The sequence below is a fragment of the Sorex araneus genome, chromosome 2 (assembly GCF_027595985.1).
Source record: "Sorex araneus isolate mSorAra2 chromosome 2, mSorAra2.pri, whole genome shotgun sequence".
Classification (NCBI taxonomy): Eukaryota; Metazoa; Chordata; class Mammalia; order Eulipotyphla; family Soricidae; genus Sorex; species Sorex araneus.
Window position 1 is genome coordinate 356418510 of NC_073303.1, and position 19591 is coordinate 356438100.

The window sequence follows — 19591 nt, forward strand, 5'->3', positions numbered from 1 at the left end:
GTTTTTATATAATCTACTCTTTGAGAGAGACTTACTTTTGGGGGTGAGTCTTTTGGGTCCTGTAATTATTTTTATAGTTATTACTCTTACCCAGAGTCAACTTGTCTTCTTCCTTGAAATATGCAGATATATTGATGCAGCCAATGCTTTGGAGCAAGAAACCAAACTGGGGTTGCGACACTTTGAAGTTTGTGACAACGTTGATCTTGAAACGATTTTGATGGACTATGAGAGCTATTATTTTGTAAAATTTCAGAAGTACCCTAAAATCATCAAAAAGGCTTCAGATCCAGGTAGATGGCTCTTGAGAAATAGGCTATAGCTCACCTTTAAGACTCACCTTCCTGCCTCATTTCACTCCCGGACAAGATGGCGCCTCACCTGGGCAGGGAGGGCTAGACCCTCCACAGGTCAGCACAGATAGTTGCTGCTGCATCATCCAGACGCAGATGTCCAGGCTGGCAGTGGCATGGGAATGTGCATCTTTGGCAGTGGAAGCAAGATCTCTCCACACGTGGCAGGTTGGCAAGTTCTTTTTAGAACACCAACATGAACCTCATTTCTTTTGAGTTGGAAAGAGCTGGCGGGAGGGGACGAATGACAGAAGACATTGTTTCTTTCTTTCTTGTTAGGAAGACCTATTATGGCTCTTGAAAAGAACATGAAAATGAGTATTGGGGAAGCTAATAGCTCATGTATAGATAATGAAATGCTTTTGAAAGCCATCAATCCGGATCATGATCAATAGACTGCAAAGGCCCAGTGGAGGGCAGCAGCCGAGGAGGCTGGCTCGGGGGGCGGCTGTCTTTGTTGGAGCAACATTGACTCAGAAGTCTGGAAGTGGGGGAAGTAATTATAAACCAAGGGAGATCATTGTCCTGTTTATAAGGCACTTGTGCAGCCACAGACTTTAACATTTCATGTAGGGACCAGGAAACCAAGGGGAACATCGATTTAAAATAACTAGGGCTTATCCAAAAAATACAATTTCATTTTCCCCCCGATAGTTCTACTAGCCATTTAGTTGTAATAGGCAATATAAAAGTAATTATTTTATGCTTTCTGTGAGGGCAGGTGTGGGGGGGGGAGGTGGAGGAGGGGTTGGAAAAATGAGGACAGGTAGAGAGAAGGTCACTCTGGGGGTGGAATTGGGGTTGGATGCCCATAGCAACTGTATTATGAGCAAATTTGTAAATTCTGGTGTTTAAATAAAGCGAAAATAAATAAGACCAGGGCTGAGTGTCTGGGCTGGAAGGGGTCCGAGGGAGGTGTTCGATCTGAGCTCGCTTCCTCATATGGCTACAGGCCTTAGCAGCCACGGCTGGTTGGTTCCTAGCTCTGCAGAGGAAGTGCTGATCCCTAACCGTGGGGTGGCCACGGATGCTCTGACACCATTTGTTTCCGGATGGTTCCTTCTGCTCTGGCTTGGAGCTGCGTTCTGTCGTGCCGGACGCCATGTTTTTATTTGCAGGGGAACAGTGATCCCTGTTCTCCTGGTGCACCCCAGAGCACAGCACCATGGCCCAGGGTTTGTTGAAAATGGGACACAGCCATAAGGCCAGCTCCTGCTGCACTGGCTGTCAGTGACGGTTCCAATGTGTTTTATTTCCAGGGCCCTTGGGGTCCTCCTCTATGTAGAGACACTGGGGACAAACAAGCTGCTGCTTCTTCCCTGGTAAATTCTTTTCTCTCTCTATGAGAGTCACTTAGGGTCTCTGGATTCCAAAAGGTCAAGTCACAGATCCCGAAAACAATGTAAAAAGGATGAACCTGACTAGAAAAAAAGAAATCACTTTCTCTTAGAAACTAAAACCTGTCTATTTCCTTCCCCGTTTGTTTTATCGCAGCAGAAAATAATTTATCACCAAGAAGTGGAGGGAAGGCCAGAAGGTAAAGTGAATGGTAATTTATCTGAATGAACTCAGCTCCAGGCCTGTACAGGATCCCTTTCCAGAAGATTCTCCAGCACAGCTCCACGGTGGTCTGCAGTACCAGCGTGAGGTCTTTGTGACCTCGGCGACCCAGACACAGATTTCCCCACAAGTCAATTCTCCTGGTCTTACCTCACGTCATTGCATGCAGGGATGTCGTGTTTCTAGCCTGTCACAGTGCATTGTTCTGGGAAAGGATTTCTGAGATGCAAAGGCCAGCTCAGATCCTGACCCCACTACTATGCAGTGGAAGCCAGGGAGAGAGCATTTTGGGGTAAGGTACTGGCCTCGCATACCCACAAGCCGGATTTTATCCCAAGCATTAGTTATATTCAGGGGTCACTCCTGAGCACAGAGCCAGAAGTAGCCACTGGGCACCTATGGATGTGGCCCCAACCCTACCTCCCAGCCTCCCTACCCCCCAAAAAAAATACAAGTTAAGGAAAAACCCAAACACCACCACTAACAATAAGGTCAGAGCCAACTATGACCTGTAATGAGTTTATGGCTCAGAGTGAGTAGTTGAGCAGTATTTAACAACTTATTATTCCCCCCTTCAAAAATCATACCAGAAAATTCTTGCAATCGCAGATCTCATGTCCAGACCTGTTGCTCAAAGCCAGTCAAGTGTTTCTTTCACCCTCCTGGTCTTCTGTTCATCTCTATTCATGCAAGTTCCTCAAAGTTAGGGACTTGCAGCATCTGGTAGCAGCTGCCCTCCCATGTCTTCATCTGGATGGCTGCTCCCCCCAGGCTCCACTCTTGCCTCCGGCTCTGCCTCATTCTCCTCCTCCTCACTCCCTACCACCCCATCGCTCTTCTCAGAGCCTATGTGGAAATGCTGCAGGTACAAGGAAGCTGCTCTTGAGCAGGGCACAGTTTGGGGAATGCAAAATGTGGGAATCTCGGGGTGATAAAGAAACCCAGACTTCAGGGACAGGTTGAGGTAGGGGTCCTACAGGGGCCATTCACATAGCCAACAAAACGAGCGTGGGGAGGGAGAGAGAGAAGACTAAGCTGGTCACCTAAGCAACACCACTGGCCATTCTCAGGACCCGGGCACTGCCCTGAGTGACCTGCTTCTGCCCACCCCTCGCCCAGAGCCCCAGAAGGACAGAGATTTGCTTCATCTCCTGGCTGGACTGATTTCCTCCAGGGCCCCTCTCTGCTCTCTCCCTAGGGCGATGAAAGACTGCTGTCAAAACCTCCCCAAGATCAACCAGCAGCGACCTGGGTCCAAACCCGTGACAGGGAAGGCAGGGGACTCGAAACGCCTCCAAAAGGAGCACCCAAAAGAGGTGAAGCTTTGCTCGCCCACCTGGCTGCCGAGGTGTCCCAGGAAAAGGTCACATTTATTTTGGAGGATAGTAGGGGGGAGAATAGGAGAAGGGGTTGGTTAGTTTTGTTTTGAATTTTTGGGCCACACCCAGTGGTTCTTTGGGGGATACTCTTGGTTCTGTGCTCTGGAGTGAGCCCTGGAAATCTGAACTGGACTCACAGCCACTGTGGCCCCCTGCAAGGCAAGGGCCGACCCTCCCCGACCGCCCCATGCAGGATCTTTTTAATTTTATTATTTATTTTCACAGTTCAGGGATTTCATTAAATGCCACCTCCCCTTGGCTTCTTCACTTGGCAGGGAGCAGAGGATGCCCTGGTTTCCCTGCCTCTCACTGGGGCAAGGCTGCTAAGCTTGCAAGGGGAGACCCAAGCCTGCTCTGCAGAGCAGGGGGACTGGCTGCTGTCATGCTTGGTCCTCTCCCTTGAGATGGCAGGTCGAGCTGTCCCTGAGCACCAGCTTCCTAAGTGTAGTCAGGGTGGTCCTCGGTACAGCTGACCCTCAGTGTCTCCCCAGTGCTTTCCCCCGAGTGCCATGGCTGGTCCCCACCACAGACATCCGGGCTGGGCTTGCTGAGGGGCAGAAGACGGCAGCCAGATGGCAGTGAGTCTCAGCCTCTGGTTCCTGAGATCAGTGCCAAAAGTGCCTTACCCTGTGTTAGGATAAAATGCACCCAAAGAAAAGGGAGAGAACTGCGGAAACAGTGGGAAGGAAGAAAAGGGCTAGAAAGGAAGGGTCCAAGGGCTAGGAGCCATTGCACAGCGGGAAGGCCATTTGCCTTGCTGGGTTCAATTCCCCACAACCCAGATAGTCCCCCAGCACCACCAGGAATGAGTCCTGAGTGCAGAGCTAGGAAGAAGCCCTGAGCACCTCTAGGTGTGGCCCAAAAACAGAAAGAAAAAGAAAGGAAGAAAAAAAAAGAAAAAGAGAGGAAGAAATAAAAGAAAAAAGAAAGCACCTCTAGGGGTGATCCAAAAACAGGAAGGGAGGGGGGGGAAGGAAGGAAGGAAGGAAGGAAGGAAGGAAGGAAGGAAGGAAGGAAGGAAGGAAGGAAGGAAGGAAGGAAGGAAGAAAAGAAGGGAGGGAGGAAGGAAGGAGAGAAGGAAGGAAGGAAGGAAAGGAGGGAGGGAGGGAGGAAGGAAGGAAGGAAGGAAGGAAGGAAGGAAGGAAGGAAGGAAGGAAGGAAGGAAGGAAGGGAGGGAGGGAGGGAGGAAGGAAGGAAGGGAAGAAGGGAGGGAGGGAGGAAGGAAGGAGGGAGGGAAGGAAGGAAGGGAGGGAGGGAGGGAGGGAGGGAGGAAGGAAGGAAGGAAGGAAGGAAGGAAGGAAGGAAGGAAGGAAGGAAGGAAGGAAGGAAGGGAAGAAGGGAGGGAGGGAGGAAGGAAGGAGGGAGGGAAGGAAGGAAGGGAGGGAGGGAGGGAGGGAGGGAGGGAGGAAGGAAGGAAGGAAGGAAGGAAGGAAGGGAAGAAGGGAGGGAGGGAAGGAGGGAGGGAGGGAGGAAGGAAGGAAGGAAGGAAGGAAGGAAGGAAGGAAGGAAGGAAGGAAGGAAGGAAGGGAGGGAGGGAGGAAGGAAGGGAGGGAGGGAGGGAGGGAGGGAGGAAGGGAGGAAGGGAGGGAGCAAGGAAGGAAGGGAGGAAGAAAGGAAGGGAGGGAGGGAGGGAGGGAGGGAGGGAGGAAGGAAGGAAGGGAGGGAGGGAGGGAAGAGGGAGGGAGGGAGGGAAGAGGGAGGGAGGGAGGGAGGGAGGAAGGAAGGGAGGGAGGGAGGGAAGAGGGAGGGAGGGAGGGAGGGAGGAAGGAAGGGAGGGATATTCAGCCCAGAACAGCTCCTCCTAGGGCAGTTGGTCTGTCGCAGCATCTTCTGGTCCTCCTAGAGCAAGTGGCTCTGTTTGCAGCATCCTCTGGTCCTTCCAGGGCAGGTGCTGCCACCTCCTTCTCTGTCTGCACCTAAGAGGCCCAGTAGCTCCAAGGCTGCCTCCCCCCACCCCCCCCCCGCCCCACACTGCTGGATGGAATCCTGGAATCCAGCATCTGCTTTGCGATGAGGGAAGAGCAGGGGCCCCCAGTGCCTCCAAGAGCCCCTCACAGCTGACTTCCTACTGCCCCACCCTTTCTCCAGGAGGGTGTTAACAACGCGCCAATGGAGAGCACAAATTTCGGCTTGTCTGTGTCAGGAATCAGCAAGGGTGCCCGTGAGGAAACCAGCCGAGCACACAGAGTGAGTGCCACTGTGAGGCCAAGGAGAGAGGAATGCTGCCCCTCACTGCCCCTCTCTGCCCGGGGCCCCTCCTCTCCCCTCTCAAGCCTTCTCCCTTCCTCTCTCCTCCTCTCTTCTCTCCCTCCTCTCTTCCCCCTCTTCCCTACCCATCCTATCCACCCCTCCATTCCCCTATTCCTCCCCATCCCTTTCTACCTTCTTGCCCCTTGCCCTCCTCTCTCCTGTTCTTTCCCCCTCTCTTTTCCCTCCCTCCGCTCTCCTCCCCTCCCTTCCCATTCTCTCCCCTTCCCTCCTCTCCCCTTCCTACATACCCTGCTGATGAGTGGATGTTTTTGCTCAGGTACCAAGGAAGTGACTCTTTGAAAGAGTCTGTCTATAAATTTTCCTTCCAGGGACTGAAGAGATAGTATAATGGGTAGGGCACTTGTGTTGCACGCAGCTGACAGGGTTCGATCCCCAACACTCCATATGAGCCCCAAAAGGAGTAATCCCTGAGCTCAGAGCCAGAGTAAACCCTGAGCACTTTGGGGTGTGGCATTATTATTATTATTATTATTATTAATAAAAATAAATAAGTAAATGAATAAAATCTGGTGTCCCTGAAGTGGGATCCCACTGCCCACATTCCACGTCCTAAGGTCTGTGTAAAGGCAACCTCAGCCGAGGGCCCAGCATGCCCCGGCACCCTGTTGCTCTTTGCACCTGGCTTTCCCCCCTGCTGCTAGGAAAGATGAGGGGCATTGGCTAGAGTGTGGTGGGTGGCCATCAGGAATAGCATTATGGCTTGTAAGTCACTTGTTTGCTCTGTGGCCTCAATACGTCACTTAGCTTCTCTGGATACTGCCTCCCTCTTGCCCCCTCTCCCCTACGAGCAGATGTATTAGAAGGGTTGGAAATTGCCCTCACATAGGATGCTGATAAGTGTTTTGTGCTGGGCGCTCCACTGTCTGGTGAATGTCTGTTAGGGACTATATTGGAAATATGGTTTCCACCTGTGGGCCGAGGGGCCCTACTGGGCGAGGGGGTTTCCTAAGGACCAGAGCCCATTGCGGAAGCAGACAAACTGGAAAGAAGAGGGTCTGTGTCTGCAACCAAACGATGAGTGACAGTTTGGGGCTGGAGCAATAGTACAGCGGGTAGGGCATCTGCCTTGCACACGGCCGACCAGGGTTTGAGCCCCAGCATCCCATAGGGTCCCCCGAGCACCACCAGGAGTAATTCCTGAGTGCAGAGCCAGGAGTAACCCCTGAGCATCACCAGATGTGAACCAAAAAGAAAAAAAAAGATGAGTGACAGTTTTTATTCAAATCAACTTCATTCTAAAAAAAGGTAATGTACAGCTTTTGGGGTTTGTTTTGATTTGGGTTTTGAGGAGGTTGGGGTCCCATCCAGCTGTGCTCAGGGGTTATTCCCTGCTCTGGACTCAAGAGTGACCCCTGGTGATGCTCAGGGGAATCATGCTTGATGCCAGGGACTGAACTCAGGGTGGCCATGGGCCTTTTCACAACTTTTCTGTAGAGTGCCCCAATTGAGGAAAAAATCATCTTCTTCATTGTTGCTGCCTGTCTTTTGTTCTGAAGCTTCTTTTAAGTTTGTGCACATACCGAGGGACATAAATGTGTCTGGCTTTAATGAGGCTAAAAGTATTGTGGTGGGTCGGCCTTGCGCGCCGAGAGCTTGTAAATAACTAACAGTCCTCCCTTTCAGGGCCAGATCATTGACTTCAGGGCGCTGCTCACAGACGCCATCAAAGGAGCTAGCAGTGAACTTGACCTGAACAGCTTCAACTGTAACCCCGACTCCTCGGTAAGTGACCAGGAGGAGCCACACTTCTTGCAATCTACTTCTATCCCGGCGCCAACACTGGCAACGAGATGTTGAGTCCAGAGAGACCCGGAGAGTGGGTGTGGACAGTCACAGCTGGCCCCTCCCTCTGTGTCACCAAGCCCGGTGTCCAGAATTCCTCCAGAGAGGAAGCGATGTTGTGATGATGCGAGCACCCCCATCCCCACTTGTCTCCTTTCTCAGGAGCGGCTGCTGAAGCCTCTGAGTGCATTTATTGGCATGAACAGTGAGATGCGAGAACTGGCAGCCGTGGTGAGCCGGGTAAGATCTGCTGTTCAATTCACAAATTTACGGGCGCGACTGGGGCTCCCGGAGCACTGCGGGCTGCTGCTTTTATTAATAGCAATAAATATGATCATTTATTTATAAAGTACCCCCACTTGCAGAGGCACTCAGATTGTTTAGAGGCACAATAATGCATGATAAATAAATGATAGAATCATGAAATTGCAATATAAAAAGCCCGCCATCGCCAGAGAGGCCGGAGAAACACGAAAGGGAAAAAGATTTAGAAAGGAAGGGGCAGGTGAAGGGTGGGTGAGCAGTGAGGCCGAGCGTCAGGGGAAGGCAGGCTATGGGAGAAGCTGCCTGACGCTGGCTCCCCTGGGCCAGGAGGAGGGAAATGTCCGGGAAACACGGGAGCCCACCTCCAGTCAGGGACTTGCCCAGCTCGACTTCCCCAGGCTCCGAAGGCAGTAGAGGCCAGTGGCTAGCGACAGAACTGACTGACTGGATTTGCTAACTAGAACCTCTTCTTACAGAGCTGTGACTTTGGGGTGCTTCCATGGGAACAGAATAAATCCTGGGCTAGAGGAGGCCATTCTGATCACTGGTGGCATTGGATTTCAGACTTGACTGAAACACAACTGGGGTTCAGAGAGGTGTCTGAAAGGATGCCAAATGCACAGCTTCTCCTCCGAGGCGACTGTAAGCCTTTGGTGCATGCTGGGGGTGGGGGCCACAAAGAGCAGCCCCCACATGGTCCCTACCCACAAGAGTTCCTTGTCCCAGGAGGGGTATCTGTGCCCAAGGGTGGGGTTGGAAGCATTTAGGAAATGGACACGTAGGAGGGAGCCGTAGGCACAAGAGTGAAGAGGGGGTGTGCGGAGTTCGGGCGCACTGAGGAGCGTGCCCAGCATATGACAGCCTGTGCTTCAGAGAGAGCCTGGAAGATGTAAGGTGTGGCAGAGAGTGGCGGGCGAGGAAGCAGGGCTCCCCAGACAGGGCGCCATGCACGAGGGTGACGAGAACCTTGGGCAGGGCCCCACGGGGAGAGAGGGCCACTGTGGGTTTGCAACAGCTCATGCTGATGGCGGAACGGCTACTGTCTCTCAGCAAAGTGGACACAAGGACGCGGCTGTGAATTTATTGGCAGTGAGAGAGGACACTGGACCAAACCGGGCAGTGACAATGGGGAGAGTGGGGGTAACTGAAACCAGAAGAAAATGTTTTTTCAGATCCATAGAAAAAAATTTTTTTTCACCCTCCCAGAGAAAGCTGACCTGGCTAGTGATGACAGAGTTGTAGAGTAGCTGGAAGTGATCCCACCTTCCATCTTGGCTACTGTCGCCTGGGGGGCTGTCAGCTGTCTCTGCTTGAATGCCTCCAGGGCCAGGGAACTCTACCGCCACGCCACGGAGGACTTGTGGTGGATGTCAGGAGGAACTTGCAATCAGGAAATGAGAACGTGGGGAGACTCAGTCTCCACTCTGGAAGTGGACAACAAGTCTGGTTCACATCTCTGGGTGCTCTGGACCTCAAGGACGATGAAGTCCCTTCCCATAGAAGGAGGGGTGGCCTTGAGGGTTTGCAAGTGGCTAGCCTGCAGATCTGGGCTGCCGGGCAAGTGGTGTCTCTTGAGATGGCTTTTGTTTATGTATCGCACCTTCCCCTCCCCTCCCCTCCCCTCCCCTCCCCTCCCCTCCCCTCCCCTCCCCTCCCCTCCCATCCCCTCCCCTCCCTTCTCCTCCCCTCCCTTCCCCTTCCCTCCCATCCCCTTCCCTCCCCTCCCCTCCCCTCCCCTCCCCTCCCCTCCCCTCCCCTTCCCTTCCCTTCCCTTCCCTTCCCTTCCCTTCCCTTCCCTTCCCTTCCCTTCCCTTCCCTTCCCTTCCCTTCCATGTTGTTGTCACAGGGGTGGAGGGGTGCACATTTTCCCCGTGGGCCCACACTAGATAAAACCCCGCTGCAGCCTTGGGGAGTCCATGTGACAGAGCTGCCCTGACCCCCCCTCAGCATAAACAGGAGCTTCGAGCCAGCAGGGAGCACACTTTCCATGAAGCTCTCCTGAGCCCACTCCCAAGGGATAAGCAAGTGGAAGCCTTCCTCTGTCCTCCCGGCCAGGAGCAGCTCACGGATATTCAAACTCACAGGCAATAGTACTTGTATAGATTCTCCAGCAGAACTTGTTACCTGTGGTGGAGGGCACTGGGGAGTGCTTCATATGTCACTGGCATCTCAAAATATATATATTTATTCGGGGTGGGTAGGGCACCTACCTTGAATGGGACCAACCTGAGCTCTAGCCTTGGCACCCCATATTGTCCCCCAAACCCTGCCAAGAGTGAACCCTGAGCAGAGCCAGGGGTATGCCCTGAACATTGCCTAGTGTAGCCCCCCCAAAAATAAATTATATAGATACACAAACACACACACACATATATATACACACACATACATACACACATATGTATATAAAACCATGTTCATATATTACTTTGATTGGTTTTGGTTCTTTGATTGGTTTTGGTTCTTAGGTCACACCTGATGGTGGTCAGGGGTTACTCATGACTCTGTGCTCAGGGATCACTCCTGATGGAGCTCAGGAGACCATATGGGATGCATGCACATGGCTGACCCAAGGGATGGAACCTGGGTCAGCTGCCTGCCTGGCAAGAACCCTACCTGCTACGCTATAGTTCTGGTGCCTACTTTTTGTCCTTTTGCATTTGGGGTTGGGTATAGACTCCAGAGAGTCATATATGCAAAGCATGGGCTCTACCACTGAGCTACACTCCCATCCACTACCTATTAAAAATTAAGTGAATATAAAAACTAGTTTCTAGATTTTTTGGGGGGGGTCACACCTAGCGATGCACAGGGGTTACTCCTGGCTCTGCACTCAGGAATTACCCCTGGCGGTGCTCAGGGACCATATGGGATGCTGGGAATTGAACCCAGGTCGGCTGCGTGCAAGGCAAATGCCCTACCCGCTGTGCTATTGCTCCAGCCCCATTTCTAGATTTTTTGGTAGTAATTCACAGCGACTTTGGAAAGTAGACTTTATATATATATATATATATATATATATATATATATTCACGTGTCTGTGTACATAAAACCCTCCAGGCATTCAGTTTGCCTGGAACAGCTCCTGCCGAGACAGGCCCCAGAGTGACTGTTCGGAGCATCCTGTGAAATTGAAGTTTGGAAAGTGTAAATGAGTTATTAGGAAATCCACCTTAATTGATTGCCCTGTATGGCTGCTGCAGGGCTCTACTAGGATAAGGGGAAACTGCAGTATTTTTTTGTGTGTGTGTGTGTGTGTGTGTGTATGTGTTTTGGTTTGTTTTTTTTTTTGCTTGGTGTTGGCATCCTCGAATCTTGTAGAAGTGATTGCTCCTGCTGGAAGGAAGGAGCGATCACTAGGGAGAAAAGAGAAATTGGATTTGGAGGAGCATTATCTCTCTGATGTAACAAATTAAGAAAGTGTTTGTGAGATCAAGGAGTAAGAGGGGCCAGGCACCAGCTAGGGGCAGCTTTGTCTTAAGAAGCTGATGTCATTTACAGGCACCTTCTGTGGTTTCTTCTTCTCCTTAAATCAGCAAGGTTGATTATTCACTGAGGACAGGTGTGGTCCATCAAAAGGAAATTCAGGAACTTCCCCCCACCCCCACCCCCACCACAGCCCCTATGAAACCACCCATAGCATCAGTAACTCTTTCAAGGAAAATCACTGAATATTTTCATGACATCCCTTTGGTGGTTGAGTCCAAAATTACAATGTGTCTGTAAGCATATATCTAATATAAAAAGTTTTATTACCAGCACTTTATGCCCTCTTATAACTCAGCTATTCTGCTGGCTCCTGTGTTTATTACATCGGTAGAGGAAAACATTAGTTTTAACAAAATGATCAAACGTGCATTGCAGGATATTTATCTCCATAATCCGAACATAAAGTGGAATGACATTATTGGACTCAGTGCCGCCAAGCAGTTAGTCAAAGAAGCTGTTGTGTATCCTATAAGGGTAAGGCTGGGAAGCCTCGGGTGGGGGGGCATATTTCTATTCATTATCCATTGAACAAGCTGTATGTCATGGACCCAACAGGAAGAGAAGGACAGGATGGTGTTCTGTCCACCCGTCGACATTGCACCTGTGCCAAAATACAGTATTGGCTAGTCCTCCGAACTCTAGGAGATCTGACAACATGCTCCATTAGTTCAAGGCAGGTTTCTGTTATCAGTGGTCATTTAACCTCAAAGACTCTAGTAGAGGTGGTTTGACAGAATAGATTCAAGCCAGCTTGCTTCAAAATTGTACTTTTTATTTGTGAGGATTTCATTCCCAGCGGTGCTCATGGACCTACTCTTCATTCAGTGCTTGGGGGGGGTCTCTCGGTGATTCTCAGGGATCCTTGTGGTGCCAGGGATTGGACCTTGGGGTCCTGAGCACCAAGCATGTGCCCAATGACCTCTCTCCCTGGCCCCTCAAATGAGACTCCTAATTATAGAAGCCCTCCAGTCCCACCCCTGTCAGAGATGGCCTCTCACTGTGTTGCCCTAGGTCCTTCTTTGTGGCTGAGCTTGTGGCTGGTTGTAGACACTGGACAGTCCCTCCCACGGCAGCAGCTATGGACCTATCAGTGCTCTTTGTCATTCCCTACAGTTTCTGTACTGAGTGGTCCACTGAACAGGTAGAAAGTGGGAAAACCAGTCCCTCCCAGCTGGTCAGCTTGTCATTTCACACCCCACCCTACCCAGCAATGATGTATTTGTTTGCAGTTGAGCCAGCTAATTCCCTTTGCATGTAATATTATCTGGGCTCCCTCGGGCAGGGTGGCTGGAGAGGGTGGAGAGGCCGGGGCAGCTAGAAGAAACAGGACAGCTGGGGTCTCCTCCAGCAGGCAAGGCTCATCTTCATCACGTGGTCACAGAGAACTTGGGGAGCAGCACAGGTCCCACCCATGAATATTTCCCATATCTCTTCTCATACTTGGAAATGTGCCATGGGCCAGAGTCATAAGGCTCTGAGTCAGATTGATTGGTGGAGATCTTTGATAGAAGAATGCACACGTAACTTGTGGCCATTTCCTGCCATACCCTGTAGTCAGGATTGCACATTTATTTTGTGAATAATCTCTTCTCACCATCGAGCCCATGCAGTCTCTGATTTTTGGACACAATCATTCCAAGGAAAAAGTGCGATTTCTTCTTCTTCTTTTTTTCTTTTTGGGTCACACCCGGCAATGCACAAGGGTTACTCCTGGCTCTGTTCGGGAATTACCCTGGCGGTGCTCAGGGGACCATATGGGATGCTGGGATTCGAACCCGGGTTGGCCACGTGCAAGGCAAACGCCCTACCCGCTGTGCTATTGCTCCAGCCCAAGTGCAATTTCTTCTTGTTGTTGTTATAATTCTTAAAACACATTCCTTGTGTTGTAGAACATTGGTTTATCATTAGTTTATAATACTACAAAATTTGGGGGGTCCAGCTCCACACCTTTCTATCTGTGTAAGCCTCACTGCACCTACCACTGATGTTCTAGTGCCATCACTAACCAAAGCCCCACCTCTACCTATTCCTACCACCTTCCTCTGCTTTCCCTCAATGTAATGTGGCAATTTCCATATTGTTTGGACTGTGTCTTAAGATTATTTTTGTTGTGATTTGCCATTTGGTTACTTATACGCCACCTATGACAATGACCTCTCTATCTTCAGACACTGGGGTGCATCTTATATTTAGGATCAGTAGAAAATGACTCCCCATTTCTTTGAGGTGGATCCTTAGTCCAAGACATCCAGAGCAGACAGAACATCTCATTGAAGCTCTCTGGACGGGCTATCCCCACAGTACAAGTTCTGTATGTGTGATGGCATCAAGATTTGCAATCAAGCAAGAGACTAATAGCTAGTTCAAATGTTTTACTTATTCCCCTTGTCTCTTGCTCTCTACTGATCCTATGCATCCCTCCCCTCCCCCTACCCCTGCCAACTGAATTTTAATCTTGGTGCCCAAACATGCTCTGTCTGGATTCAGAATCTCTCAGTGCATTTAGCATGGAAAGTTCCCACCTTCTAAAAGAAGCTCCACCACAGCTTTGTGATTTATTCCAGTGTACTTTTATTTAGTGGCTATCTTACAGTTTACCTCTGCTTTACAGCACTCAAAATCTCCCCAGATGCAGTGCATAGAGAACTCGGGGGTAATGATGTTGTATGGGATGGAAGAAATTGCCACTGTGATATAGAAGAGAAGTACTCTCCTTTCTTTAGAAAAAAAGAAAGTGGCTCTCGAGGGCTGGAAAGATAGCACAGAACTGCACTTCATGCAGGAGACCCTGGTTTGATCCCTGGCACCACATATGTATATATGATCCCTAGAGCATGACTAGGGATCACTCCTGAGCACAGGACCAGAAAAAGCCCCTGAGCAAGGGAAGATGTAGTTTACCTCACACATAAAACAAATAAGAGTTCTCTTAAAGAGCTCCAATAATTGATTCATATTCTACTCCATTTATTGACTCCAATAGATGACTCACATTCTTATAGAATGTGAAAGTGAAGTTAGGATAAACAGAACTGTATTGGGGCAGTTGGATATTAATAAGAGAGAGAGAGACAGAGAGACAGAGACAGAGACCTGGTGTTAGTACAAATGAGTATAGACGTTGCAAGTGGAAACTCTGGGTTCAACCCTCAGCCCTGCAGGGTTCCACAGACACCTAGTGGGAAGGGCTGCCTAGCGCACCCAGGAAGCTGCCCCTCTGAGAGGTGCTATCTTCTCTTTGGCTTCACTGGGCACCCGTCAGTCTGTACGGGAGGAGGACTGAGTGAATCTCACCCTTCTTCCTTGTCCCTGTAGTACCCCCAGCTCTTCACAGGGATTCTCTCCCCTTGGAAAGGACTGCTGCTCTACGGCCCTCCAGGTACAGGGGTCTCTTTGTTTTGGTCTTGGTGTTGGGGGAGGTGATAAAAGAGGGTGAGGTGCCCCCATACACCCTAACTCTGTGACTGGAGCTCATGAATCTGCCCACCACCTTTTCCCCTTTTTTTGTGGGGGTGCCTGTTTTAGTCTGGGAGCCAAGAGGCGTTTGAGGGTCATTCACCCTGTGCGTAATTACACCCTTGTCTCCAGGTACAGGAAAGACGCTACTGGCCAAAGCAGTGGCCACTGAATGCAAGACCACCTTCTTTAACATTTCTGCCTCCACCATTGTCAGCAAGTGGAGAGGGGACTCAGAAAAACTTGTTCGGGTAGGTCTTCTGAGATCTAGTGTTTACAAGGACTTTTCAGCTGGTGAAGTGGTTCACCAGTAGAGTACTTGCACATGTGACACCCTGGGTTACAGCTCCAGCACCTCCAAAATAAATATAAATTTATTTACATGTGTAAATAAGCAAAATGATAAACAAAATACAGTACAACAGGTCCCAGCAGACAACAGTGAGTGAGAATGCAAAATGATGTTTGAACTTAGTTGTCTGTAAGTGACGTGTGTTAGATATTACCCTACCCCGGATCTTGTTTATCCAAAGGCCAGGAAGTGGGTCGACTACTCCCTGTGGTTATTTTTCTATGCCCTACCTTCAGCAAAATTCTGTCTCCTTTCCTTTGGAAAGCTGACCAGCTACCCAGTTTTGTCAGGCAAGGAAACAGGGGACAAAAATCTCTTCAAAGGTCCATTTTCCTCCAGTCAAGAAGCATCTAGTAGCTTTTCCTACCCTGCCCACAAATGACCCCTCTGGCTCCTGAGCAGGCTGCTTAATGGCCATGATCCCAGAGAACCAGAAACAATCTCAGAACCCAGCGGCTTTTGGCAGAAATGCGTCTGGACTCCGCATTATGTTACTGGCTCTGGGCCACCCCAGGTGGGAAAAGGTGCGGACCCACCGCCTGCTCCCCCTGGCAGCTCGGGGGCTGCCATCTTCCAGAGGCCAATGGACAGCTAGGTATGGGCCCGAAGTGACAAGACACTCTGGGCCTCACGGGATGGAAGTGGAGCAGCCCTTTCCTCCCAGGCCCCAAGGAGATCCTGAGTCACCACCCACGAACGACCTCTCTGGCTCCTGATCAAGTCGCTTAATGGCCATAATCCCAGAGACTCAGAAAAAATCTTGGAATCCAGTGGCTTTTGGTAGAAATCCCTCCAGATTTAATTGTTAGAATTTCAGAATTCCAAAATCATATGCTATTCATAATCAGCAATAGAAAACATGTTGTCTAATGTTGCCTTTTCAGCAGGTCTTAGTGTTGGGATAAAATCTCAAATAATAATGGTGGGTCTGGTGTCAAAATATTGAATGTAATCAAAGTAGAGAAAGAGAGTGATGTGGAAACCATCTGCCACACAGGTTGGGGGAGGGTGTGGGATCAGGGGTATACTGGGTTTTTTGGTGGTGAAAAATGTGCACTGGTGAAGAGATCATTGTATGACCAAAACTTAAACCTGAAAGCTTGGTAACTGCTCTCACGGTGATTCAATAAATAAATTTATATATATATATATGTGTGTGTGTGTGTGTGTGTGTATACATATATATAAAGAAGCATCTAGTGGTAAGCAAATGCCATAATATTTGGTTGTTATTGAGAGACTGTGGCTGTTTGCTGTGATGGCTTTGCTTGCTAAGTCTATGGGACAACGAAGAAATGAAGAAACTTCAAACTTTATTACTCTTCCAGAAGCTCTGGGAAAATTTTCTGCCACAGTGCCCACAGCCTGTGGGATTTCTTTTTCCTTTAAGAGATTGCTTCCATGTTTACACTATCATCTTCAGAGCCTCTGGCATATTTTATAGGATAAAACTAGACAGTATCTTCCAGTCACCTTATGAGAATACCTGTTCCTGATTTATGCTTCAGTGAGAGATGAGTCCTTCTCAGAAATCCTCTTAAACTATTGCACTCTGTAGAATGACTGATAAGTAATCAATACTAAGTGAATATAAATATTATATATTTTCTGAAAAGGAGTGACTCTGAAATATTATGCTCAATTACAGTCTCTTGGATGACTCATTTTCAAGGTATTCGACCTATTAGGAGGTCAGAATATTTTTAAAGATAAATTTAGCTAAAGAAACCTATTATTTAGGATTTGATGTTGTTCTCAAGATGTTTCAAATGTATACACTTTTTTAAACACTTCTCACTCCTTCAAGATTGTAGCTGGTGGGAATCTTCATTGACATCTTTTGTTCATTTTTCATCTTGTGCCTGACTCAGTACCAGGGGAAAGATGGGGTTTGCATTTAGCTGCTTTTAACTTTGTGGGCTTTTGTCAGCAAGTGTTCAATAAACTGAAATCCAAATAAAGGGAATTTTTATTAGCCCGAGGCCATTTTTATAGGCATGCCATTTCTTCCTTCTGAGTAACAACAAAATGGTGACAGGTCACTGTTCTAATTCGCTTAGATTCACTGTTCATCATGGAGAGTGGTGGAGACACAATAGCCCAGGACACTGAAAGATGCTCAAAGGAACATTTTATTATGTCCCCGGAGACAGGACATGCCTGAGCACTAGAGTATGTTCAGATAGTTCATAAAAGCAATGCTGGGGAATGATCCCTAATTCTGTGCTCAAGGATCACTTCTGGCAGGAGTGCCTGCGATCGAACCCAGGTTGGAAGTGTGCAAGGCAAGTTCCCAGACCTTGTAGTTTCCCTGTAGGGGCTATACTCTCTCTCCAGCTGCTGGGGAATGATCCCTAATTCTGTGCTCAAGGATCACTTCTGGCAGGAGTGCCTGCGATCGAACCCAGGTTGGAAGTGTGCAAGGCAAGTTCCCAGACCTTGTAGTTTCCCTGTAGGGGCTATACTCTCTCTCCAGCCCCTAAGGAAAACTGTGCACAGGATTTTGCATATATGATTGCCTATGACTTTATTTTTTGAAGTGAAATTGATGAGTCGGAGGGAATGATGTTGCCAAATTACCTGCCAACTGGGTTGCACCAGCTTACATGCCCACCCATGGTACGGGCATATCATGGCCAGCTCAGCATGGCACCCAAACCTTACAGATCTTTCCCAACCTGATAGAGAAATAAATATTTCAGTGTTCAAATGGGCATTTCTTTAATTCTGACAATGTGAGCATCTTTTCATGGTTTTAGAAGATATATGTTTTGCTTCGTTCCTCACTCCCTCCCTCCCTCCCTCCCTCCCTCCCTTCCTTCCTTCCTCCTTCCTTCCTTCCTTCCTTCCTTCCTTCCTTCCTTCCTTCCTTCCTTCCTTCCTTCCTTCCTTCCTTCCTTCCTCCTTCCTTCCTTCCTTCTTCCTTCCTTCCTTCTTCCTTCCTTCCTTTCCTTCCTTTCCTTCCCTTCCTTCCTTTCCTTCCCTCCCTCCCTTCCTTCCTTCCTCCCTCCCTTCCTTCCTTCCTTCCTTCCTTCCTTCCTTCCTTCCTTCCTTCCTTCCTTCCTTCCTTCCTTCTTTCTTTCTTTCTTTCTTTCTTTCTTTCTTTCTTTCTTTCTTTCTTTCTTTCTTTCTTTCTTTCTTTCTTTCTTTCTTCCCTCCTTTCTTTCTTCCCTCCTTTCTTCCTTCATTTTTCTTTATTTTTTCCTTCCTTCCTTCCTTCTTTCTTTCTTTCTTTCTTTCTTTCTTTCTTTCTTTCTTTCTTTCTTTCTTTCTTTCTTTCTTTCTTTCTTTCTTTCTTTCTTTCTTCCCTCCTTTCTATCTTCCCTCCTTTCTTCCTTCATTTTTCTTTATTTTTTCCTTCCTTCCTTCCTTCCTTCTTCCTTCCTTCCTTTCCTTCCCTTCATTCCTTCTTTCTTTCTCTCTCTCTTTCTTTCTTCCCTCCTTTCTTCCTTCATTTTTCTTTATTTTTTCCTTCCTTCCTTCCTTCCTACCTTCCTTCCTTCCTTCCTTCCTTCTTCCTTCCTTCCTTCCTTTCCTTCCCTCCCTTTCCTTCTTTTCTTTCTTTCTTTCTTTCTTTCTTTCTTTCTTTCTTTCTTTCTTTCTTTCTTTCTTTCTTTCTTTCTTTCTTTCTTTCTTTCTTTCTTTCTTTCTTTCTTTCTTTCTTTCTTATCTTTGGGTCATACCCACCTGTTCTCAGGGCTTATTCCTGGCTCTGCACTCAGGAATCAGTCCTGGCACACTCAGGGAACGATATTGGGTGCCCAGGATTGAACCCAGTTCATGAAAGGCAAGCAGACTACCTACTGTATTATCACTCTGGCCCTAAAGTGTATTTGTTTTCTGTAAATTTTATTTTTAACTTGGATATTTCAAAAAATTTAAGAGGGAGAAAAAACCTTCTAACCTTGAGGGTTCTCATTGCCTATTCCAGAAAAGACTTTATTTTCTCTTATGTTATTTTCTCCTCCTTTTCTGAGCTCTTGGAAAGAGCTCACCTGGAAAATCTTGGCCCAAGCTTCTTATTATGAAGCTTTCAGATAAAGCAAAACCTTCAGGACCTTCCCCTAAATCAGAGAAGCTTTTCTCCTATCCTTTCTCCTGTTTCAATTAAGAGTTATTTATAGGGAACCCTTGGGTTATGTTCTTCCCTCCCCTCCTAATGTTCATGCCTCTTAGGAGTTGAAGCTATTGAATCGCTGAGTGGTCTCCTTAGGTAATGCACACACCTGTTGGTACTTATTTCTCCCCACACTCCCCCACCCCATCTAACTCTATGCCTTATTTTCTTCCAAGTACTTTTGAAACTTTTAGACTAATGAGTCCAGAGCACTTACCCAGGATTCTATATGTGCTCTGGCAGGGGAAAGAGCAATGGATCTCAGTTTGGAGACAAAGTCCCCAGATCCAGTGCTCCTTTGGTCAGTCCAATATCCATTTCCCACTGGGTAACTTACTGCTGTTGCAAGCAACCTTAACTTCAGGTAGTTTCGTCATTTGCCTCCTATGAGAGGGTTGTGAGTGTTGTGTCTCTTTTTTTGGGGGGGGGGCATACCTGGTGGTGCTCAGGGCTTACTACTGGATCTGTGCTTAGGGATCACTCCTGGTGGGCTCAGGGGACCATATGGGGTGTTGAGGAGTAAGCCCAGGTAGACTGCATGCAAGGCAAGCACCCTAACTGCTTTACT

At 48.5% G+C, this 19591-nt stretch overlaps 1 protein-coding gene across 2 annotated transcripts in view; it reads left to right on the forward strand.

The window, feature by feature from the left end:
* The first annotated feature begins 205 nt into the window (after positions 1 to 205).
* The window catches only part of KATNAL2 (katanin catalytic subunit A1 like 2), a 34845-nt gene continuing 15459 nt past the window's right edge, over positions 206 to 19591 (forward strand). The window contains exons 1-9 of one of the 2 annotated variants that reach the window (XM_004616116.2): positions 206 to 293; positions 1848 to 1890; positions 3112 to 3229; positions 5381 to 5479; positions 7187 to 7285; positions 7508 to 7585; positions 11474 to 11572; positions 14414 to 14477; positions 14687 to 14805. In XM_004616116.2, the coding sequence (XP_004616173.2) occupies positions 221 to 293; positions 1848 to 1890; positions 3112 to 3229; positions 5381 to 5479; positions 7187 to 7285; positions 7508 to 7585; positions 11474 to 11572; positions 14414 to 14477; positions 14687 to 14805 (792 nt within the window). In that variant the 5' untranslated portion in view covers positions 206 to 220. The remainder of the gene's footprint in view (positions 294 to 1847; positions 1891 to 3111; positions 3230 to 5380; positions 5480 to 7186; positions 7286 to 7507; positions 7586 to 11473; positions 11573 to 14413; positions 14478 to 14686; positions 14806 to 19591) is intronic. The other variant, XM_055128156.1, reaches the window with a different exon arrangement.